The sequence below is a fragment of the Orbilia oligospora genome, assembly GCF_000225545.1.
Source record: "Orbilia oligospora ATCC 24927 unplaced genomic scaffold scaffold00083, whole genome shotgun sequence".
NCBI classification, from domain to species: domain Eukaryota; kingdom Fungi; phylum Ascomycota; class Orbiliomycetes; order Orbiliales; family Orbiliaceae; genus Orbilia; species Orbilia oligospora.
This window is the reverse complement of record NW_011645640.1, coordinates 120,527-143,639: the sequence shown is the minus strand read 5'-3', so window position 1 is coordinate 143,639 and position 23,113 is coordinate 120,527. Positions and strand designations below refer to the sequence as shown.

The 23,113-nt window shown below is 46.0% G+C and overlaps 5 protein-coding genes across 5 annotated transcripts; 1 reads left to right on the top strand and 4 right to left on the bottom strand.

The window, feature by feature from the left end:
• Window positions 1–1,702: 1,702 nt before the first annotated feature.
• AOL_s00083g29 (uncharacterized protein) lies at window positions 1,703–2,846 on the bottom strand (the record flags this gene model as incomplete). The annotated part of the gene is made up of 2 exons (XM_011125209.1): window positions 1,703–2,466; window positions 2,555–2,846. The coding sequence occupies 2 exons, from the start codon at window positions 2,844–2,846 to the stop codon at window positions 1,703–1,705; spliced, it is 1,056 nt and encodes a 351-aa protein (XP_011123511.1).
• Window positions 2,847–4,887: 2,041 nt separating this feature from the next.
• On the bottom strand, window positions 4,888–8,193 carry AOL_s00083g28 (uncharacterized protein; the record flags this gene model as incomplete). The annotated part of the gene is made up of 6 exons (XM_011125208.1): window positions 4,888–5,005; window positions 5,067–6,280; window positions 6,346–6,541; window positions 6,605–7,340; window positions 7,420–7,777; window positions 7,879–8,193. The coding sequence occupies 6 exons, from the start codon at window positions 8,191–8,193 to the stop codon at window positions 4,888–4,890; spliced, it is 2,937 nt and encodes a 978-aa protein (XP_011123510.1).
• An 876-nt stretch (window positions 8,194–9,069) lies between these two features.
• AOL_s00083g27 (uncharacterized protein) lies at window positions 9,070–13,018 on the bottom strand (the record flags this gene model as incomplete). Its single annotated transcript, XM_011125207.1, has 3 exons — window positions 9,070–9,251; window positions 9,320–12,578; window positions 12,788–13,018. The coding sequence occupies 3 exons, from the start codon at window positions 13,016–13,018 to the stop codon at window positions 9,070–9,072; spliced, it is 3,672 nt and encodes a 1,223-aa protein (XP_011123509.1).
• A 2,953-nt stretch (window positions 13,019–15,971) lies between these two features.
• On the top strand, window positions 15,972–16,784 carry AOL_s00083g26 (uncharacterized protein; the record flags this gene model as incomplete). Its single annotated transcript, XM_011125206.1, has 2 exons — window positions 15,972–16,280; window positions 16,368–16,784. 2 exons carry the CDS (start codon window positions 15,972–15,974, stop codon window positions 16,782–16,784), a joined length of 726 nt encoding a protein of 241 aa, XP_011123508.1.
• Window positions 16,785–20,307: 3,523 nt separating this feature from the next.
• AOL_s00083g25 (uncharacterized protein) lies at window positions 20,308–22,798 on the bottom strand (the record flags this gene model as incomplete). Its single annotated transcript, XM_011125205.1, has 4 exons — window positions 20,308–21,811; window positions 21,887–22,019; window positions 22,091–22,651; window positions 22,723–22,798. The coding sequence occupies 4 exons, from the start codon at window positions 22,796–22,798 to the stop codon at window positions 20,308–20,310; spliced, it is 2,274 nt and encodes a 757-aa protein (XP_011123507.1).
• Window positions 22,799–23,113: the final 315 nt, after the last annotated feature.

Genomic DNA, 23,113 nt, shown 5'->3' with positions numbered 1-23,113 from the left:
CCAGAATCAGGACTAACGAATACCTAACTAAGACCTATCTCAAGCAATCCTAAATGCGATATCACTAGCGTATGTTCCGATCTATAGCATATCACATACATGCATCTACTAGCTATAGCCCGGATGGCCGCAGCAAACTGATAAGTTAATCAAATCCGCGCCCCAATCACATTAATACGCCTTTAGTCTGGGATACGCTTTGCAATGCCCAAACGAAACCAGGATCTCAAAGGCTCAAACGATCCCGCGAGATCCCGTTAACTGAATTAAGTCTTTGTGAGGCTTAAAATTAGCTGCATGCATATACATCCGCCCTATTATCGCAGGGAACCCAAGTTAAGTTTCAGAATCAAGCACATGCAAAATATTGATGCAGATGTACATTCGATTCCAGGCAGGAAAGCCCCCCGTGACAAAGTACTAATACGGACCTTTGCATGTAAAGTTACACAATTGAACTCAGCCTGTATGCCTAGTCTTGATGCTATAGCGCTACAGACCAATAAAATCTACCCAAACCTCGAGGCTCAAAGGCTCAAACCGAAACCAACCGTATACGTAAGACGGTACCTTACAGTGGACATGTGCCGGAAATCCCGTCCTTTAATGTAATATTAAAATTAGAATCAAATCGAACATGGGGGACAAAAAATTGTTATCACATTTACGTTTCCTCAGATTTGGGGGGATATATGAGCCATTCTCCCTCTCTCAAAACGCTCCCAACCCACCCTTCTCGTTTCCCAACTTCAATCTGGAAATCCACCAATGTCACGTGTACGCTATATCTCACTTTCGACATGCATGCTCCAACCAAAAGATATATCCCCTTCGATCGCACGCGCACGCGTACACCCCCCTACCGGCTACTATATCGATCATCCTAACTGTTCATTCCTCTCATTATTACCTACTTAAGACCACAGTAAGCTAGTTTGATCCCCAGACCAATTCAGCGTAACACAGCATCTAGCAAACATAACCAGAAGGTACTTAATACCAGGTTATCGAATTCCAGCTACCCCCCCAGCATATCTCACAAAGCAACTACGAACGGCTCAATCCTTCAGGATAAGGCTTCAGTTTTTTTTAACAAGAAAGTTTCCATTTTTACGCCTCTAATAATGCATGCATCATATGTACGTTCGCTGTGCCATATTCATGAAGGCATCTCTCAAAAAAAGAAAAGAAAGCAAAGTAAAAGGACAAAAAATCGGCAACGGGAAAAGCCCCCGTGGCGAAGAAAAGAAAGGTGCACTAAACCAGGAAGCAATAAAAGTCCATAGCAAGCTAGCTAGCGCTCGCTATAATGTTACGATTGGTGCAATGGATACTGCTCGGGAAAAGGAGAACGATGACGATAACAACAAAAAAGCAAATGCAATTCGTTTTCCGCTTTATCCTAATGGATAGCAAAACAAAGGAAGGGAAGCCTCAGTTGGAAAAAAGCGAGAATAGTTCAATGAGCGTTATGCATAGAATTTTTGTTCGTGCGAGCTTGTTTGCGGTTTCATTAGAAATTAAACATTTCGTAGCAGTCCTCCACCATTTTTTCCACCATACGCAATCTGGTGATTCATCTCGTCATTATCATTATTAATTAAAGGAAAAGAAGGAGAGTCAAAAGAAGAAAAAAAAAGAAAGAAAGAAAAAAAGAGAGATAAGTCCAAGTACTACCTTATCCATTCAGAGGAGAAGTAACTTAGAGCAAGAAGGCAAGACCAAGAGCGACAGTCAAAGCGAAACCGCTAACTCCGAGCTTTCCAGCTGCACCAGTGGCTTCTGGTGGGCTCGGGCTCGAGGTAGCGGTACCATTAGTACCGTTAACAGGAGGATAGGGAATAACGACAATGGCAGTCGAGGTCCAGGTGGAGGTGGATGGCTCAGCAGCGTTGGTTGGAGTGCTGGTCTGGATGGTGAGCGAGCCAGTAATGGTAGTTGGGACGGTAGGAACGACATAAGTCTCAGTGATGACTGTGGTGGCAGTTGGGACCTCAGTGGTAACATCGGTGGGAGCTTCAGTTGGAGCTTCAGTTGGAGCCTCAGTGGGAGCCTCAGTGGGAGCCTCAGTGGGAGCCTCAGTTACAGTCTCAGTCTCAGTTGCGGTTTCCGTCTCAGTTGGAGTTTCAGTCGGAGCCTCAGTGGAGGTAGCCTCGGTCTCACCACCCGTTGCGTAGGTTGGTGGAATCACATCGCTAGAGGAGTCGCGTGTCAAGGTAATAGTCTCAGTAGTAGTGAGCGAAGTGGTAGTGGTAGTGTCGAAGCCACCACCCTCGCCACCGGTTTGGTATGGAGTAGCAGTGACGGTGGTACTTGGAGCGACACCCGCGCAGTAAGGGACGCCGGAGCTAGTACTGCAGAGGGGAGCAGCAGCGTCGCAGCAAAGAACTCCATTGTCGACGGATCCAGGGGTGCAGTATCCTCCAACGGCGTTCTGGCAGCTACGAACACCATTGCAGACGTAGCCTATAAATTTTTTACAGATATGTTAGCAAGACTACATTACGTATAAGATATACCCAACGGTTGAAGGTTTATCGGATTTAGGACATACCATCAGGACAACATCCCATCTCGCCATTAATTTGAGAGCAAACCTCTCCTGGTCGGCAAGCCAAACCAGCATCAGGATCGCAGCAAGGTCCGAGCGAGCAACCGGAGCCACAGGCACTATAGCCAGGCGGACAGCTAGTCTGGCGCTTGAAGATCAATCCAGCAAAAGACCCATCAACGTTGACAGCGCGAACTGCAACATGCTTGAGAATGGGGTTTGCTGGAATGGCAGCGGAAGCAGAGGCTGTAGCAGCCAAACCTGCGATGGCGACAACAATAGTTTGCATATGCATCTTGTTTGTAGGAGAGAAGAGAATGATCGAGCTGAGAGCGAGTGAAAGCAAACAAAGGTCCTTTTTGTTGGTATCAGACGGTTTGTGGTTTCAGATGATAAAGCGGTTGGTGAGGGTGATGATGAGAGCTATGATGAGGACTATGACGGAGGAAGATGGTGGTGGATTAGATGGTGGCGATGATGAAGATTGTGGGGGAAATAAATAATAAAAATTATTATTTAATTCCGATGAAGTCGTTGAGAGTGGAAATGTGTTGACCAGACGTCCAAACAACGTCGACGGAGCCCAAAGCGGTAGAATTCCTAATTGGTGCAGCTTCTGTTGTTCTCTTCAGCTTCTTTTTATAACAAAACACCTCTCTCTTTCTTTCTCTCTGATCGAATAAAAAAATATCACCAGATGGAAACAATAGCGAACGAACGAGCTAACGAACGAACAGATGATCGATGATGATAGAAATAAGGATAGAGAAAAGAGGAAGAACTAAAAAAAAATCCTTCTGGGTGGGTGGTACATGCACCATCAATTTAAAGACTTCACCACCCTGCCAATCTCTGCAGGACGTCGACGTATTGCCAGGTCCCACGGACATACAAGAATCAAATCGAATCGAATCATACCAAGAACCAAGAATAAAAAAGAACCGCACAACCGGCAAAGCACAAAAAAATCCTGTCTGTCTGGCTGCCTCGGCTGGTCTTGCACTTCGTGATACCAGCGAATCGAATCAATTACAATGGTGGCGGCCTGGCCATTTCTGTGCGATAATGACGGTGGCTTTGCGTATGCACCCCTCGACAGACAGCTATCTCCATGGCTCCACCTGGCCGACAAGATGTTCCGGATAGACAGATCAATGTACCCGGTCACACCAATCGAACCAGCTTTGTGTATACCAGATGGGAAAGAGAGAGGGAAAAAAAAAAGAACATCGGCGTTTAGTCAGACAACTGTTGCCTCGTCCATGGCAGTTCAATTCAATCAAGCAAACAGCCCACCCAAAGACAGCAGAAAAAAGCACACGGCTGAAATCCCTCCCTTGAGCTCTTCTCTACAGAGTGTTAGTGCTCTGTCTGCTCTGCGAAAGGAAAGTTTGGAGGGAAAAAACAACCAATAAACCCACCACGATCCTTTCTTTCTGCCTTCTCTATCGCGCATTGAAAGAGAAGAAAAGGAAATCGAAAAAAGACCGTGGCAGGTAAATACTTAGTCAGTATACGTACATGCAGCGATAAACAGCGAATAGCAGAGATATACCCCGGTCAAATCCAATCGAGTGGTGCCAATACCAACCTTTATCCCATGCATACATACACTTTCATGCATGGTTATCGACGTCACCACACCACAGCTCCCCTCTTCCCCCACTCCCCAGCTTGCACACCCAGCGAATCAGCATAACCCGATCACCCACCATTTAAACAAAATGGCTGGGTTTATGGCCTGGAAGTCGTGTATAATTTCATGATTCTATAGCCTGGACCTGCAGGTAAATGAAGGCCGGGACAAGAGAAAGTTAGATCTGGGTTGCCACCCTTTCGAATCCTTAGCTTCGTCTATTTCCTGTTTGGTGATCGAATTGTGGCGTCACGATAACAAGGGGAATGGAGGAGGCTCGTGAGCCTGACCAAAAGATCTTCGAAACTAGGTACTTTGGTTGTTCTTTCCGAACCACTCTGTAATACCCCGCTGATATCAACATGTGGAGAAGATACCGATACGATATGATACGATAATGACAGCTATGCAGTGGGAACCAACGTCATGCCGCGTAGAAGAACATTCCAACGTCATTCGATTTCCTCCCCAAACGGAGTGACAATATCTAAATACCTATTCTACGAAGCTTGAAAATGAGGATGGCTGTACGTACATACAGCGTCTCTGCAATTGCTATTTTCAGCTGCAATGCAGAGGGAAAATACCCATGCTGCATGCATGCATCACTAGTCGCAGTTGCCCGACTAACTAACCCGAACACCAGAAAACAAAATGCTTAACTCCGCCCAACCTCAATATACCAGACCAACTGGATTTTTTATGTCGACCCAGCCACACTCTGTGGTGGCTTAGCCACTGAAGACTTTCTTCTGTTAGAAAGAAGCTGCGACAGAATAAAGCTGTTTACATCCTCATCAGACCAGTAGCTCAAATGCCTAGTAATGAAAATTAGCATATCCCTTCCACCCAGACTAGTTTGTAGATCAATATACTTACGACGCAATCGATGCAATCAAACTGATATCGAATGCCCCTTCCTGCACCGAAAAATCAATCCTCCCCGTCCTATTCAGAGCCCTAACCTTCCTTTCCTCAGTCTTAAGCCTTTTCGCTTTCTCCTCTGCCCTTCTCTCCGCTTCTGTCTTTGGACCATCCCCGTCACCACCCTCGCCGTCATCCTTCCCACCTCTACTCTTCTGGAACCCGGCATACAAAGTCTCCAACTCCCCATCAATCAATGTAGGCTTGTGTTCCATCTCCTCTCCCTCATCGTACCAGGTCTCAATATCCAACGAACCTGCACTCTTTCTTTTATCGCTAATCGCATGCTCTCCCGTGAAACCCAAACTCCTATTCAAAATACTACTAGCCACCCCAGCAGAGAAATTACTCCACATACTGGTAATACTCTGTCCGATCCCTGATAGTCCTGCGAGTTGATTTCCCAATAGCGTTTTCTTCGTATATGGTAAATTCTGCGGTTTAATCTCGCTCATAGCCTTCGTAACCAACGGCTCCATCCTGTAACTGATTGGATCCGTGGGATGGAAGATATTGTATAACTGTCCACACGACGGCGAAGAAATATTAATATCTAACACTCCACTGCCTCCAAAGTTTCCAGGCTCGAAAGACCCAAAATAATCGGACCTTGCCTCCGGCGGTGTCAAAATATCCTGGGGTTCGTTATCCATCATCAAAACTTTCGACATTGGCGTTCGAGCAGCAATAGACTTGCCCTCCAACATTTGAAATAACCCGATCGGACTGCCAAATGCAAAGAAACTATCACATTTGAAGTTCAGCCCCGACCCTACTTGCTTGCCTTTAAATCCTTCTCTGCATAGGATATCAAAATAGATAGCTGAACCGAGGGAATGTCCACATAATGAAACCCGGCCGTTCCAGCCGGGGTTACGGGCCTTCCAAAGTTCGTAGATGCGATTTGATTCGCGAACGACGATGCGGCCGATGTGCTCCCGGTAAGCACTTTGATATAGGAGAATGTCGAGGGCAAGGTCGGTGATCAGACTGCGTACGGCAGGAACACCTTCGATTGTAATGTCGTCCAGAGCAGGGTAAGATTCGTAGATACTATCGTCATCCGGATCTCCTATATCATGTTCGACATCTGTCTGTGATAGGTTCGTGGCATACCCAGAATTTAGGCGATGTGCTCGAAGTGCTTCTTTTGGGAAGTTTAAAAGATGCTATATAAACCCGCATTAGAACCATTACATGTTCAACTATAGCTAGCAATAACATCAAGACTTACCCTCCAGCAAACTGGAAGCACCTGAATCCTACAATTCTTAGGCAGATTATCCAACTCCGCGTTAAGCTGCTGAATATCAGGTGAAGCTCCATAGACGTCCTTCAACGTTTTTCGAAATACATTCACGTCGTGAATGAAGTTTATAGACTCCATCCTTAGCGAAAGCCGCTGGCCGATCCCATGAGTGACCAGAATCCTTGAACCCCATTTTCACATTAGCAATCTCAATTCTGTTTGGTATGATGAAGGAAGAACATACAAATGCTCAACTTCCCGATCATTTTCATTCTCATCACTATTTTTGTAATCTTCTTTCATTTCATCCTCCATAACCTTCTCGGGATCATCATCATCCCCCATCCCTAATAACGTCGACATCTTCCTCTCCAATGCAATCCTACCTGCCTGCGCTCCAGTCTGTGGTTCCTCATCTTTCGTCGGAGCCTTCGGACTAGCATTTTTCTTAGGATCAATAATCATCGATGATCTTTTCGACCCACCCGGTTTTCCAGGCGTAGGAGTAACAGGCCTTGATCCGGCTGCAGATGCTACACCGCCGGGGGCGACTGGTTTCCCAACTGGCGCCTTGTCAACCCATCCCCTGACTAACTTGACCCCTCCGAGGTTCTGCCCAGACGTCATCCTCTGGAACAAAGTAGAACTGATTTTTCCATAGATATCATCCGTCATAAGCCATGCTGTAGTAGCATCCGAGTAAACAACGAACGAATTCAACCAAGGACCCAATAGGGGCCAGCTCTGCTGTTGTGAAAGCCCGGGGGGCGGTGTAATATCAGCTTGAGTTGTTTCTATCGTCGGCACATTTAGTTTTGAGGAATCCGTATTTGAAGTCGTTATGGTGGCGGCGGCGGCAGAAGGTCCTGCGACGGTAGGTGGGACAATGGGTGTCTTTTGTCGATACGGCTTGAATTTGATATATCCTCTTTCAACCTGATCACTCAGCTTTTCTTCCAACGGCCGTAAACTGCTACCCTCTTTCCTGCCACAAAATTCACTTAGTCAATTCGCTGCTCTTTCTCCAATTGATTCAACCTGGCTTTTTTTTTAGCTTACCATCTCGAAACCAAGTCCCCCTCAGAACACTATAGACCGGTCCCTCCCAATAGGCACTCGCCAACTCCCTAGCCTTAATATGCACATCGAACAAGTAATCTTCGTTAACCATCACCGTAACCTCCTCATCTTCTGTCACCCCAGGATCTGTACTATCTTCATCATCACTATCCTTCCTCCTAGAAGTCCAAGGTTTTTCGGCCTCTAGAGCTGTTTTCGCATCATCCCTCTCCGAAAGTTCCAAAAAAGCAGCCTCAATCCTTTTCGAATCTTGTTCACCAAATGGGACAAATTTAACGGGCGGCTTTGGAGGATTCTTCAAGTCGGGTTCCTTCTGGAATGGTTTTCGTTTCGGATTCTATTTTTTTTATAAAATTTCAAAAATTACACAAGTTAGAAATCTATTAGGCAACTACTTATAGAAATGGACCAGTTTTTTTTATATGAATAAAAACCTACATCAACAGCATAATGCCACCTCGCCAATACAGCGGGACAATCCTCCGGGTAGTCCTTCGGTGATATTCTTTTCGTAGAACCGACTACATGATCCGTTATAGCCTTCGAAACCGAACTCGAACGAGTTATCCCATCAAGATTGTTGCGGGGTAGTGGAGACCTCGACCTCGCACGGCTGTTACTTCGAATTATAGACCCAGTCCCCGTTCCTGCCGTTCCTGAGGCCGAAGTAGAAGTAACGGTAACATCAGTCCCACCGCTAATGCTGCTGCTGCTGCTGGTTTCAGTAGTCCCGGAGCCGAATAGTTTATCCATACTATTGTAATATCGTAAACCGTGGAAGTTTCGATGGAGGAGGTACAACCCCGAGGTTGGGCGGGGGAGGAAGTAGCGGGGTATTGCGATAGTATATGTTTATCTGAGAAAACCTAGGTACCGACGAAGGTTTTCAAGCTGCTGACATATTTCTTTCGATTCGGAAGCGACCAATGTTACTAAGAATTATGAGACTGTCGAATGGATGATATATCTTTATCGTAGTACGGTGGTAATTGCCAGCTTAAGTTGTAGAAAGAATTAAAAGATGAAAGCTTTTAGGTGAGGAGGCAGTATAACCGTTGGAATATAACTTTATGCGACGTGACCCAAACGGTCAAGTTAATCCGATGACCGAGCTTTACGTCACATAAATTCGGGACGGGCGCAAACACTGGACCCGGACCTGACAGCGCCAGCTGATATTCAGGAACCAACGGGCCAGGAATTTGGTTTTCATGTGATTGAACTATAAAAAACGTTTAAACATGGAAATCTCGAATGTTAAGGTCCCCGATGGCTGGGAAAATTCTCAAATGCTATTTCGGTAAGCTGAAGTCAACGGGAAAAGACGGTAAGAGTATATGATACATGTGAAAGTGCATCGAAATGCTAATGCAATGAAATCGGTAAAAACGTTAGACGTTATCTCGAAAAAAGAGTCGCTTCAATCGCTCATTTAAACATCCACAGATATAAAAAAGATATAGTAAAAAAATGGGAAATATGTGCAAAGAAAAGAATAGAAAGATGTGCATGAAACAGGTTAAAAGGAAACACTGAATGCCCAAGGCGACTGCTTTCTAAGGAACGAGGATAAAGAAGCAAAAAGGAAGGAAGGTTGGGGTATATAAAAGATTCCCTTCCGAAAGGAAACTACATGACTACCCATTCGCTCGCCCGCTTCAAATACTTGTCCAACAAGATCGTGACATCCGCTAAAACAAACCTACAGACGACTAGCCCAAAGAACTCGCCCGCTCTATTAATCGACAAGTCAAGGCCAACCTGGGTTGTAATGTGGAAGTTGTGGGATTCAATATGCGCTGACAATTGGTCTACCGAGTATGGAGTTAGTAGGCCGATTCAAAGGGAAAAAAAGAAAGATGCGGGAACGTAAACATACCTAAAACCTGGGCCGCCTCAAACAACTTTGACAGCGCATTCAAATATCCCGCGAATGGACCTGCGAACCCTCCAAACGCTACCCCGTCTTCCATTTCACTTCCATACCCAACCCCATTGCCATTGCCATGGTTCGCATTCTCGCCGTAGCTCTCCAAACTCCTAGCACTTGGAAGTGCTGTATATGAGCTACTACTACTAGAAATGATCGAGGAGGTATTCTTGCTCCTCAATTTCTTCCAGTAGCTTCGGCCTCCGCTTGAGCTATTAATGGCCTTCATGCTGCTCGAGGAATCAATCCCATTGCCCATCGAGTCCCCATCACCATCGGTGCTCTTAAACATAGCCGAGGCACCAGAAGCGCCAACATCGCTTCCCAACTTTTTATTCAGTATTGTCTCCGTCTTGGACATCACGTGTTCCAAGTCCTGAAGTTCTTTAAGGAGCAATTCAGCGTCGGTTTTATCCACGGACGATAGCTTCTTTAGAGCCGCGGTGAGGTTCTCGCTAGCAGCAATCTTCTCTTCCACGCACTTTAGCTTAACGCCTCTCATCAGCCAGATTTCTCGCGGGACAAATAGCTTCTGAGACAGGTATCCGCCGTGTGGATTCGAGATAGTATTGTTAAGGCATCTCATTAGCCAAAAGGTCTTCGAAAGTTGTTCTTGGGGCATGGGCTCCAATGGTGCTGGGTGAGATGAATCAGACTCTAAAGAGCGTGACCCGGATGGTGAATGTATGCGATTATCAAAAAGATGGAAGCCTCCGGTGGGCAGTCCAACAGCCGAGCCAATGTTGCCAGACATTGGCGTCCTTGGTGGAAATTTCGCGGATCGGAGATTCTGGGAACTAGCAGAAGAATGCAATCCAGGGTACGAAGGTGAGTCGCTTTCTGGGAAACTGCCCATACGTCCCGACTTAAGGTTGACGTGGGATTGAGTCTGCCGCAGAATACCACCCGTGCCTCGTAGAGTATGCCTAGTTCTAGGCGATAAAGTTTCGATATGAGTGTGGTCGCTTGAACCGTCATCAGTCCCGCTATTTCGCTTCCTCTCAAGCTTAGCAGCGGTGATGTTTTGCTCGAGAGTTCTAGGTGAGAATTCTGAAGGAGCGATGGTCGACGCTACCGCAGTCTCGGGGCCGTCTTCCACGGTCACATGCGTAGATGCGGTTGGCGGCCCATCTTTTTCCTCTTGCGTCTCTGTAGTTGCTACTAGACGTGACTGTCGAGTATTTGTCTCGATAGTTAACGGACCCAAGCCCGAAAGCGGTCTCCCTGACATCCTTCGATCTAGAACACCAGAGTATCGCTGGGTGCTACGGCTTACCGGCAGCGTCGGAGTGGTCATAACGATCGTTTCATCACCATGGGGTAATGCCGTCTCTTCTTCGTCCCATGCTTCATTAGTAGGCTCAGGGGTCTCGCTGACAGGCGGCAGTTCATGGTGGTTGTCCAAGTCAAATTTAAACTCTCCAAGCTGGTGGACCACATTGACATCTTTCTCGATATTATCCACCATGTGTGTGTCCTCGTCATCCTCGTGTTCATCATCCCCATCACGACCATCAATACTGGACTCAACCTCTCCTTGCGCCGACAGTCGCTTCCCATTCATTTGCTGAAAACCTGAATCCAGTCCAGGGATAATATTCGAACTTCGTCGCCTGGTGTCCCTAGCAGCAGGTGTCGGTTCGGCATCTTCCACAATTATTTGATTCGTTAGATCAAGATTCAAAGGCGCAGGCGCGTGCGATCTAGGCGTATAATCCATCATGTATTCGTCTACAAAGTCATGAAGTATCTCATGATCAAGAATCGCCGATTGCCGTGTCGCAATGATCGTCCGTCGTGCTTGTTCTCGAGTCAGCGGCGAATCAGCCCCAAAGCTATCCTCGAAACTCGGCCCAATGTCTATATCCAGCCCAAGTTTCGACAACCTTTGGCTGGCTAACATGACCGTCTTCCTCACATCATCGGCGTCGAATCCATCCTCCTCCTCTTGTTCCTCTAGTTCCTCTATAATTGACTTCTTCCTCAACACGGGCACACTTTGGGCATGCATCAACTTCACCGGTTGCTGCGAATACCGTTTAACCCCATAACTCATAACAACCGCTGATTCAAAATCGCTATCGGCGTCCGAACTAAACCCATCCCATGCAGCATCGACCGCGGCGTCGATCATTTCCGATTCACTATCATAGAGGCCGTTACTATGGTATGGCACCGGTATCCCAGACTTTCTAGGTGACGTTGCACCAAATGAAGAAGTGGGTGAATCCGTGCCGTCATCGTCATCAAAGTTGTGCAACCACGAAGTTGACGCCTCGCTAACGTCTCTCGAATGGCCCATATGCCTTTGCTTTTGCGGGGACGGCGTTTGGAGCACTTTTGGAGGGGGTTCGATTGGTGTCCGTGATTGTACAATTTGGGGGCCACCCGTGGGGGCCATCTGAGGGATAATGACTGAAGGTCGTGCCGCATTCCGTATTTGACTGATTTGGGCGGTTGGAATCGCTGGAGGGGGTGCCTGTGGAGGCGGAGCCGGCGGTGGTAATGATTGAGGGGGTAGTGTTTGAGCGGGTAGAGAGGGTACCGGCATGGACGGAGGGGGCATCTGAGGCGGTAGTTGTATGTGTATCTGTTGCGACGGAGGGAGACGTGGCACCTGTGCCTGAGGCGGCGAAACCTGCGATGTCGGGATCTGTTGTGTAATTCGAGATATGCTAGCTTCCTGCTTGTGGGTATACTTGGGCCTCGTGTCGATTTGGACGAGATTTGGTTGGGCCATTATGGCCACAGACGTTCTAAGTCCCGCCTTCTGAACGAATTGTGGCGACTGAGCCCTTCCCATAATGTAGCTCATCCTCGTTGTATCTTTCCTCGGGCTACCCCTGAAATCCTCATAGTTCTGTCTCATGTCGGGAACATATTCTTCATCCTCCACCAGCGCATCATGAGATAACCCCCTCCGGAACGTTGGTCGACCTCCATTCGATGTAATTTGCCCCCTTGCCGCTGCTGCCACTGAAATTGGTCCATTTCCTCCATTTATCGCTTCGGGTTGTAAGGATTCTCGTCGAGGAGGCACTCGGACGTGCTGAGGGGATGTCGGCGCAGATATTATAGAAGCGGTCTCGTCGCTCTCAAAGCTCATGGAATCATCCTGCTGTGGTCGCGCGGGTAGTTCCTTCTCGTCTACTCTGTATAACGGTGAAAGTTCCCTTAGTTCATCTATTCGTCGCTCGTATGTTTCTCTCTAAAAATGTTGCAGGGCGGTAAAAACCCTTGTGTTAGCCGTGCCATACACCAACATTTTACATCTTTTCGCAACGTAAAATCCAAATAAGTATTTTCCTTTCTTTCCTTCAACCTAAGAATTTATAGATATACTTTTGTAGGAAATAATAATTTTTTTTTATAAAAAAAAAAAAAAAAAAAAAAAAAAAAGGGAGGGATTTTGCATACTATCTGCTGCAGCTTCCTTCGGTCCTCATCGACCCCAGCTCTCATCATAACATGCCCCAGCAACGCACAGGCGTCTGAGTAAGCCTCCATGGCCCCTTCGATATTGTTCGCATTGTCGAGTAAAACGGCCGTATTGGCCTTCTGTAGAGCGGACGACAGCATCGCTTTTGATCTGGAACCAGTCCCTCCCGAAGATACTGGCCCGTGTCGAGATTCTGTCAAAGTTGACATGTAGGAATCGAAAGGAGATAAGAAGGAAGTTCAGGGTCCGGGAATTTGAAGCTAGTTTTATTTTAGTCGGGTTTTTTCGCTGGGTCCTGCAAGGCAAGGAGGGCGAATTAATTCGAATTGTGCAATTGCATGTAAATGGATTTCGGATATGTCCACGATAGATTGATTGGGCGGGAGAAGAGTAAGCAGGAACGGTAGTGTGTAGCAGCGCAGTGCAGTTGCAGCAGCAGCAGTCTCAAACCGCCTAACCTAACTCCCTTTCGCAGACTGGGTCCCCCTCATGAGCAAGACTTTACGGCGTCTGGTTCGTCCGTTTCTGGAGCAGAGGCCCGCAGTCGGGGTATTTTAGTGCTTTGATGGTATTAATCTGGCTAAGCTGGTGGTCCGTTTCAAGGAAGGCGGAGAAGGTCTGGAAAATGTATGTAATGTAATGTAATGTAATGTAAGGTAATGTAAGGTAGGTACGAGCGAGTCTGAGGGTGGAGAGTGCACGGGGATGCAATGATGATGGAAGGAGGCTGGTCAATGGAGAAGTTCGAGTTCAATCAATCAATCGTCGATATTATTATTAAAACCCCAAACCCACGTCGGATGCCTGTCTGTCTGTCTGTCTGTCCGTAAGTAAGTATGTAAGTAAATAGTGACAAGTAAGTACCGTATACGTATACTCGTAGAACCAGATGCATATGGTATAGTATATTACACTATCATATGGATTCGATGGCGACCGAAGGCATTCCTTCTAGAAGATGGAGAAGGGGCTCGTCTTTAATATAATTTTTAATCTAATCGGTTCACTTGATAGTAATAGCACTCGATTTTATTAAAACACCGCGGCCGTCGGAGCATAAGCAAAATGGCGCCTAGACTAGAACTTGAATTCGAACTGGGACTCGAATTCAGGGTCAAGTCAAATATCAAATATCCTAGATCCAAATACCAATCTGGATATCTCGGGTACCTGGTTATGTTATCAGGTATGGAATTCTGTGTACTATCGGAGTATCAGAACCTTTTTTTCTGCTCCTCCTCCTCGTCGTAAGTATTTACCCCTGGTCAATGTTCTCCTGAACCAGGCACAGACTTTGCGATCGGGTCTCTCCACCTCCACCTGTCAACCAAGTACAAACATGCAACTGGAGGCGGTTAATGGTCGAAACTACATACATACATACGCAGTGCATGTACATACAGCATGTATGTATGTATGTAAGTAAGTGTAAGTATGTATGTATGAATCAGGTCAGGTCACAGGGAACGGTGAGAAAAGAAGCTGTGCGCATTTAGTATGCAGAAATGCAAAATATAATCACACTGAAGCGCACTTGACGTCGAAAAAAATATAATATTCCGCCGGATGAATGTGATATCATGACCTGGATCGTTCTGTATTTCTCTCAGGCCCCCCTTTAACCTTTGACCGAGAAAAAAAAACAACCAATACGGGCGGTAGAATTATCTCCCTTTCATACGGAGCACCGACACGGCATCATTGATTGTTGACATATGAAAAGCATCGTAGCGTGCTGCGTGCCACCTTCTTTCCCGTCCCAGCTAAGGGGCTAAAATACGTATTCGTCGATTGCTCTAAAGTTCACATGTGGACGTAAGTATGTAAGTCAGTACTCGGTGCAGTATACGGAACAGGACTGGTTCCGTTCGGTGGATCGTTTCAAGAAACATGGACCCAGCCGTGACTTAAGTTCCAGCCCTAAAAAATCCTGCCGCATCTTGCTGCAACCTGTAAAGTAACGTACGTGTACCGACATGAATATCCACAGGCAGGACAGGACAGGACAGGAGAAGACAGACAAGCGAGGCAGGTGAAAAGTAGGCAGGAAAGGGGGGAAGAAGAAAGAAAGAAAGAAATTGTAAAAGAATAAGAAACATCCATATCCAAGAGAAGACCAATTCAACCATTATATCCATCGGTCAGGTCAGTATGTATATCCCTTGTCAGGTTCGCCCACAGTATGATGAAGAACCGTGTCTACCATGATGGTCCCCGGACCAATCAATGTCAAACCTGTCAGATGTTTAGTGCAGGAAGGAGGGAAAAAAAAAAAAAAAAAAGGTTGGCCCTTGTTTTCCGTTTCTTGTGTAGTCTGCCCTGTCCTTTCCATGTTCATACATACCTCAGGATGTATGTACAGTTACATAGACCACCCTCGCAGGAACGAGCCACCGTCCTTGGTTTGGTTCGGTACCTGACAGGATACATACAGCTCCGCCTGCTGTGGATCCCATCCCCCACCGACCTACGAAAGCCAGGGGTGAAGGCTTGGTTGTAGGAAAAGAACAATCGTCCACCGGTTGGCAGTGGCAGGCTGCATGCATGCGTGCATGGTCCATGGCCAAAGATGGCACTTGCTTTCTTGTCAGGCCCACACGAGAAGGGAGAAGCGATGCATCAGATGCCGCGAGCAAACAACGTTTTTTGTCGCTATTCTTTGTTAACGAGCGATCAAAGTTTGTCCTTTCGTTCAAACACCAATCACTAGATGTCTATCGACCCGTCGTCGTCGTCATAGTCCGTGCCGTCTTGAAGTACTTGAAGATACTATCAAGAAGTCGGTAGGTATTAGGAGACCGTTTATTGGAGGATATGTAAGTATACATACTATCTTAAGCCCGAAGAGACAAGTGGAGGTGGTTGGAGAGTCTTGGTAAGAGTAGAGGAAGGGTGGGAGTGTTGTTGGCGACGTCACAGCTACACGTTCCACAGAGTTCACAGCGCTGCACCGTCACGTCAACCTCGCTCTGCTCTTCTCGCGTGTAATTAATCTCGCGTGGTTAACTTCACCTCCAACATCACACAATACCTGCCAATATATCATATCAACCACTAAATATTGAACATCATCATCTCCCTCTTTCATACATAGAATTACCAGTTACCATCTAGATTAGTTTATAAAGAAAAAAGAAATAAAGGAAAAAGGGACCAGACAAAATGCCTCCAAAACAATTCTCCAAATTCGCCAAAAAGCCATACGCTAAGAAATCCTTCACAAAGCGCTCTTATAATAACGATGACGATGAGACCTCTTCCAAACGTTTCAAATCAAATGCAGCCTCATCTGGCTCTGCTTCTACTCCAAAGGCTCCCGATGGTGCTAGACACGTCGATGACGAAGGAAACTTCTACTGGGAGCTCGGTGGGAAATCCCGTCGCGTTACCGTCTCCGAATTCAAGGGGAACGTATTGGTCTCCGTCAGGGAATACTACGAGAAGGACGGGAAGTACTTTCCGGGAAAGAAGGTAAGTTGCATTTCCTACGCTGTTCCCCGGGGGGACATTACTAGACGTATACCTTGTACTAACTTTTATAATCATCATTTGTTATAGGGAATTTCGATGAGTCTGGACCAATTCAACCAACTCATCAAGGTCCTTCCGGCTCTCGAAGAAGCCATTGGCCAGAAATCTTCTGCTGGTGTAGTCAGACCCATCTATACTACATCTGCAAAGCACGACGCCCCTCAAGCGAAGTCAAAGCAGGAGATTGACAGCGAAGACGACCGGGAGGCGGAAGGGGAAGAAGAGGAAGAGAACAAAATGGAACTTAGCATCCAAAAGGAGGAATCGGAAGAAGAAGACGAGGTAGAGGAGAACCCCTCCAAGAAGTCCACCGAAAAGTCTAAAGTCAAGGATCCCAAAAAACCCCTCAAATCGAAGAAGAAGAAAGTTCCAGACAGCGAAGACGAAGACGAAGATGACGAAGACGACTTCGTCGCGGTAGAAGAAGATTCCGAGGAAGAATAGAAGAGGAAGAAAGAGAAGAGGGGTTGATTCGATCCTCCAAAGCCCTCAACTTTGCCCCACCTCACCCCGCACGACCTACATAACTTGACACGACTCACCGCAGCATTCTTATATACCCACAACTATCATATTTTTCACGCGTCCGGAGTTCAAGGTTAGAACATTCTCAAGGTTATCATTTTTTTTTTTTTTTTATCCCCTGGTTCCCCTCCCCCTCCAAATGCCTCTTTACCCCTCCGTTTATCATCACCCCGGTTTGTTGTTGAACAGCAAGCAAGCAAGCAAGCAAAGCAGCCATTGTATCATTTTAACCCTGTCACATTTTTCTTAGACGGTGTTTTTTCTTTCTGTTTCCCTTGCCTCTACCTCGCCTTAACGAAGAAAACTAAAACTAAAAAAACTAAACTTTGTCTTAATCCCATCTAACTTCTCTGTCACTACCATTGGATGGACCTTATATCCCCCCCTTGTTCTTCCGTCTGCACTTATCAATCTCAGAAACCCTAACTCTTTTTTCTTAAACTCGTTATGTAATACGAAGCAACAGCCAAAAAAAAAGCACCTAGTAGCGAGACGCAAGGATTCCCCGCCGGCGCCGGGCCGCTGTGTCAAAGGCTTTTTAGTCGCAGAGCCCCTCCCTCCCTCCCATTCTAACCTAACTTCAAATAAAAAAATATATAAAAAAAACTCCTCCACGCCGGGGATAATTCACGAATCAATTCAACGGATAGAAAGCACAAGGATAAATAAGAAGTGGATACAAACCTGGAAACCCTCTTCCCTATCCTCTCCCGCGCCTCCACACCCCTTCCCTTCCCTTCTCTTCCCTTCCCTTCCCTTCCCTCCCTTCCCATCGTCCAGCCATACGGATAACAGAACCGCTTAAGCTTTATACATACGGGTGCCAGCTCCATGTAGATGTATGTACGTATGTAGGTATACGTGGTCGAACTAGATGTATGTTTCATCTTAAAGCGAGGTAGTATGTCTTACATACAGACAACAGTGCGATGGGTGGGCGGCCAGTAGGTGTGCGTCCGGTCCCACCATATCATATCTACAGATATTCAATCGGGACCGCCTCGAACTTCTTCCATGGGTGTATATATGTGAGTATATTTTATTTTATCATATCACGAGTCCACTAGCTAGGTATATATCTCCGAAAATAACGAAAGAAGGAAAGAAAAAAAAACATTAGTGCTGCAGCGAAAACATATATTTGCTAATATCTAAGACCCATTTATAAATTTATTTCATTTAATTTCCTTATCGATCGATATCACGATATCGCTAGTCAGGCCTTGCCTTTTGCCTCTTTGCCTTTTGCGAGCTCCGGGGATTAATATTTTTGGATTGAGGTTTTTCAATTTTTGAACCAATGTAATAGCTTCCTATATATAACTTGTATTTTTTTATATCCCTCAAATCATGATCATCGAAGATGATAGAAAACAAAAAAATGGTCCATGAAAGGAAAAAAATGGAATATTGTATTGGTCATTACACTATCACGATCACTATCAATAATGGTGCTAATGCTATGCTACATGGCGCAAGAAAAAAGTGAAGAAGAAAAGAAAAAAAAGAGAACACCCCTCCTTACCCCCCCCTCCTCTTTCTCGCCTCGCGCACCCACCAACTTTTGTGCACATAAATAACACATATTGAAGATAATACAGTTATATCAAAAAACGAATTGTATGCATTTGCATAAAAGATACAGGAAGCACCAAAAAAAAAAGGAAAGAAAGAAAGAAAAACGATATTCCCGAATTCTCGAATTCTCATGCTATAATTATCATCAAAAAATGCATATGAAAAAATAAAAATTATCATAAAAAAAACAAAATACAAATCCCAAAGTCATATCACTAATCCCATGTCAAAGCCTCACACATATCATGATATCAAAAGACATATAAAGAAAGAAAATTTAAAAGAAAAAAAAGTAATAATACGGCAATGCAAAAGTAAGTAGGTTTTAAGGCAGCATTGCAGTTCGCGGCAGGAAAAAAAGGACAAGAGCTAGAGGAAAAATAAAATAAAATAAAATATGCAAGACATCAAGACACTCGATGAAAGACAGACATGACAGCGCAAAAAAAAAAAAAAATAGGTCCTTCAATGCGATAGATGGCAATAGCCTTACAATGGAACAAACCGATAGTTGTATCAAATAATGAATGTAATCTCTGACGTGTTCTCATCTATATTGTCTCTCTCTTTCTCTCATGACCATTTTGAAAAAAAAAGCTAACCCGTGCGGGCCGGGGTGGCGGGTGGATTGATTGATTGATTGATTGATTGAACGAGCGATTGATTGATTCAACATGTTCCATTCGGGATCGATTTCGATTTCGATTTATTCTTTTCCGTTTTGAAGAGCGCAGCACACGGGGACGGGAACCGGGGGGGTAATATGGTAATACAGACAAATGATTTGATCGGATGTTTTTGCAAAGTATAGCGAAGGAAGAAGATTCGTTAGAATTTTTTTGGTTTTGTAAAAAAAAAAAAAATGTAGGCAAAAGGAGGTTGCGCTGGCACGGCCCGGGTCATGCATGAAGAAAGATAGGGGATCATGCCAGAGGATAGCTAGTAGTATAGAGGAAAAGAGGCACAAGCATTCATCATAAAATGTGGAAAAGCTAGTAGACAACAAGCATGTTTCGCTAAAACAGTTTTGCATATCGTATTTGCGCATGATATTGGAAAAAAGAGATCATTGAGATGGCAGTGAAAGGAGCCAGCGGATTGAACATAATAATCGCCGGTCACTTTTTGCCCCTCGCGAGGTAAGAATATACTTAGAAACGGCAAAAAAAAAAGCTAGTAGCTAAAATCAAAAAATAAACAGTAAGAGGGAAAAAAAACAAGTAGCAAGTAACAAGCAAGCACAGGTCATCATCATGGCGTTTCCACCTTTGCTTCCGGGGTATTGACATCGGAAGGAAGGAATAGGAAGACGCAGGAGCAAGGGGAGGTAGCAAAACACAAGGATTTCATACAATGCGAAGATATTTGCAGAGCTGACGGTAAAAAGACAAACATCAACGGACTTTTCCGCTTCGTGGGCGGGGGGATTTGTGTAAGTATGCGTGAATAGCGAGTGACCTGTGGCGTGGGCTTTTTGGTATCATATCGAAGTAATCCCGAAATGGAAACCCGTCAAGAAACGCCTGTATGACAAAACAAAAAAAGATATTAACAGCAAAGGAAATCAACTTCGAGGACAACGTTAAGCGTGCCATCGAGGTTCATAAAAGAAATGCAAATCAAAACTTTCGCTGCGTAAAAATCAAAAACTAAACCAAGACCGTTATTTCCCGTTTTTCCACCGAATATAAAAAAAAGAAAACCATTAAGGAAAAAGATTTGTTAATATATGGCATCTAAAACGCTGCGAATAGATGGTTGCGGATATGTATTAGGTTTGTAAAAAAGGAAATGGTCGTAAAAACATGTCGCCATGACAGTCTATCAAGATTGTGACTTGACAAGGAGTGAGGAGGGACAGGTCTCATCTTCGACGTTGCTGAACTCCAGTGGGGATTGCAGTGCGTCGAGGAATGTTGTTGGTGACATTGAAAGTGCTGGCCGGGGATGGCATCCCGCCGGTCCTTCTCCTCTTGATGCCCATGCCATCTGGGTCAGCGCTGTCTCCAGCACGGCTTGATGGGCGAGATGGGCCATCGTCGTCATCGCGACCACGCTTGGTACCAGCTAAGGAACCAGGCATGCTCGACGTCTGCTCTCCGTAGCTACCAGACATTGGGACAATTCCCGACTGAACTTGATAAGAGCTGTTAGTGGAGTGTGCCTCTGAGGACCGGTCGCCATTGGAGTTGTAAGAATCATAGCGAGCGATGTGTGGAGAGGTGGTATATGTCGAGTTAGAGTTCCAGTGACCAGTAGCATCTGGTGCGCGAGCGCCAGGAGTCTCAATGGTGCGGGGAACAGCGACATTAGAAGCATCGTAAGTCGATCGTGGAACTTCGGTGCCGTTGATTGCTGAGCTACCGTTGATTTCTGGCGAGTGCTGGGTTGCATGGTCGCTTGGGAGAATCGTCGAGGATGGATAATACGACCCACGGGAGGCGTTGTAGCCTTGAAGGTTGTTATCATGGGTGTATTCTTCTTCGTGGTCGGCTTCTTCTTCGCCATGTTCAGCACTATTGCCGCCATCATGACTAAGAGAGGATGATTCACCTAAGTTGGTAATTCTGCCATCATTTTGGCTAGAAGATGGACGAGACGACGTAGCCGCCTGCCCTGGCCTTGCCGCCTGTGGCGGGCCCATATCCGTAGCTGCTCTACCATTGGCGAGATATTGAGATTGTTGTCCAACACCTTGGTAACGACCGATGCTAGATTGTGAGTTAACACCTCGATAGGCATCGGTGTATCCGCCGGAAGAAGAAGAGTAAGATTGAAGTTGGCCACCGCCTGGTGGAGTCGTAGCAGGAGTTGCAGGCATCGATCTACTCGAAGCCATAGTAGCAGTGTCAATTGCCAATGGCTGATTAGTAGATACCAAATTTGAAGATTGCCAGAACTGCGAATCAGAGCTTGGCATCATCATGCTGGAGGCGCTAGACGGTGGTGTTGGGAAAGTCATGCTACGTTCGATGCTTGGGCGGTGAGTCTGGAGGGGGTGAGAAGGCACAAGAGCAGAGCTGGTTTGGTTAGCCATTGATGTCGCTGAACTGCCAACAGATTGTGGAGATATCAGGCTATCAGTAGAGCGTCTCTGTGGAGTCGGTGCATTTGGAGCGCCAGAAGGCTGTCCCGACGAAGCGGAAGCAGAACCCGGTCCCTGTGTAGGCAAAGATGGGTTGCCCAAAGAAGGTGGAACTGCGGTCCATGGGTTACCTTCTCTCCTGGCGGCACTGATCACAGCGGATGTCCTAGTATGGTTTGCTGGATGGTACAGCAAAGAACCAATATTATGCACAAACAATGGATACAGAAGTTCAGTAATCTTCTCCTTGTTGGCGAAGTCCAAAGCACGTTGGAATGGAATCCTGTACATATCAAATTAGTTCAGATTTCATCTTTTTTTTTTTTTTTTGGCACAGCCATAATTTCGAAAAACCTACCAAACTCCCTTGAGATGCATTGGGCCAATCTTAACAACATGCCTGACCTTCTCGGATTTAAGAATACCGTCTCGTCGACCACGGGTCATACCCGCCACGTTGAGCAGCTTGGTTCCATTGATCATGTGATTATCTATGGTTGTGCAAAGTTTAGTTTAGCATGTCATCCTCTTTTAGAGCGTGGAGTTTCTCTCAACGACTTACCCTCTCGACGTGCGACACAAACACCTTTCGCCTCAACTTGGAAGCACAGGCTACCCTCATCCTCCCAAAGAGTAGCAGTAACTCTCGGCTTGGCTCCAGGCGGGCAAACTTGGCCAGTGGTGTCTGGGGTTGAAGGGTAGATAGCCTTGTTGTATGTATCCAACATATTAGACTCGTTTCGGGAGCTGACGAGTGGGCCTGCGCCTGCAGTCATAACACCTCGGAACGGGCCTTGTGTTGGTGCACTGGAAGACAATGTGGATGGCATGCTTGATGTCGGATACTGAAACTGGCTGTATGCACTCTGGCTAGTATGCTGCGGCTCATAGGGAGGCGGCATATGCGAAGAGCTGTATGATAGGCCACCAGCGGATGTAGGAGTATGTCCGCTAGCTGCAGGCTGCGGCTGCGAATAACTCTGATGGCTATATGAATCCATACCGATGTATTGAGGTGGGACAGAATTGTCGTGGGAATAATAGGGTTGTGTGGAAGCCAGCCCTGTGGATGGCACTGGGTGCGCCGAATAATGTGACCCAGATGGTTGTGTGGTAGAATAAGCTGTTAAAACCCAAATATTAGCCAAAAAGTGATTCCAAGTTAGAGTGGTTTGACTAGATATCAAAACTTACCGCTCACTGATACAGGGGCAGATTGTGAGCTGTGACCTGGGACAGGAAGAACTGGGACCTTACTGCTCGCAGACATTGATGTCTTGGTCGGTAGAAGCCGAAACTTTCGTTAAGAGAAAAAGAGAAGGGGGAAAGGGAGGGTGTCAGGCTAGATAATCTAGTCTTTGACACTGGAAATTAGGTGTTCGAGAGCCTGTAGGTAAGGCAAAAACTCGTATTTGCTGCGGCCACAAAGGATACTCTGAAAACCTCAAAGGATCGAATATTCCATAGACCGAGTATTTGAGTTTGGAGAGCTCGTTGTAACGGGAGAAAATCGGGTCGTGTGAAGTTCCAAGTCGGTCAAAGAGGAATGTATCTCGGTCTCAAGTTCTAAATGCCTTGATACCGA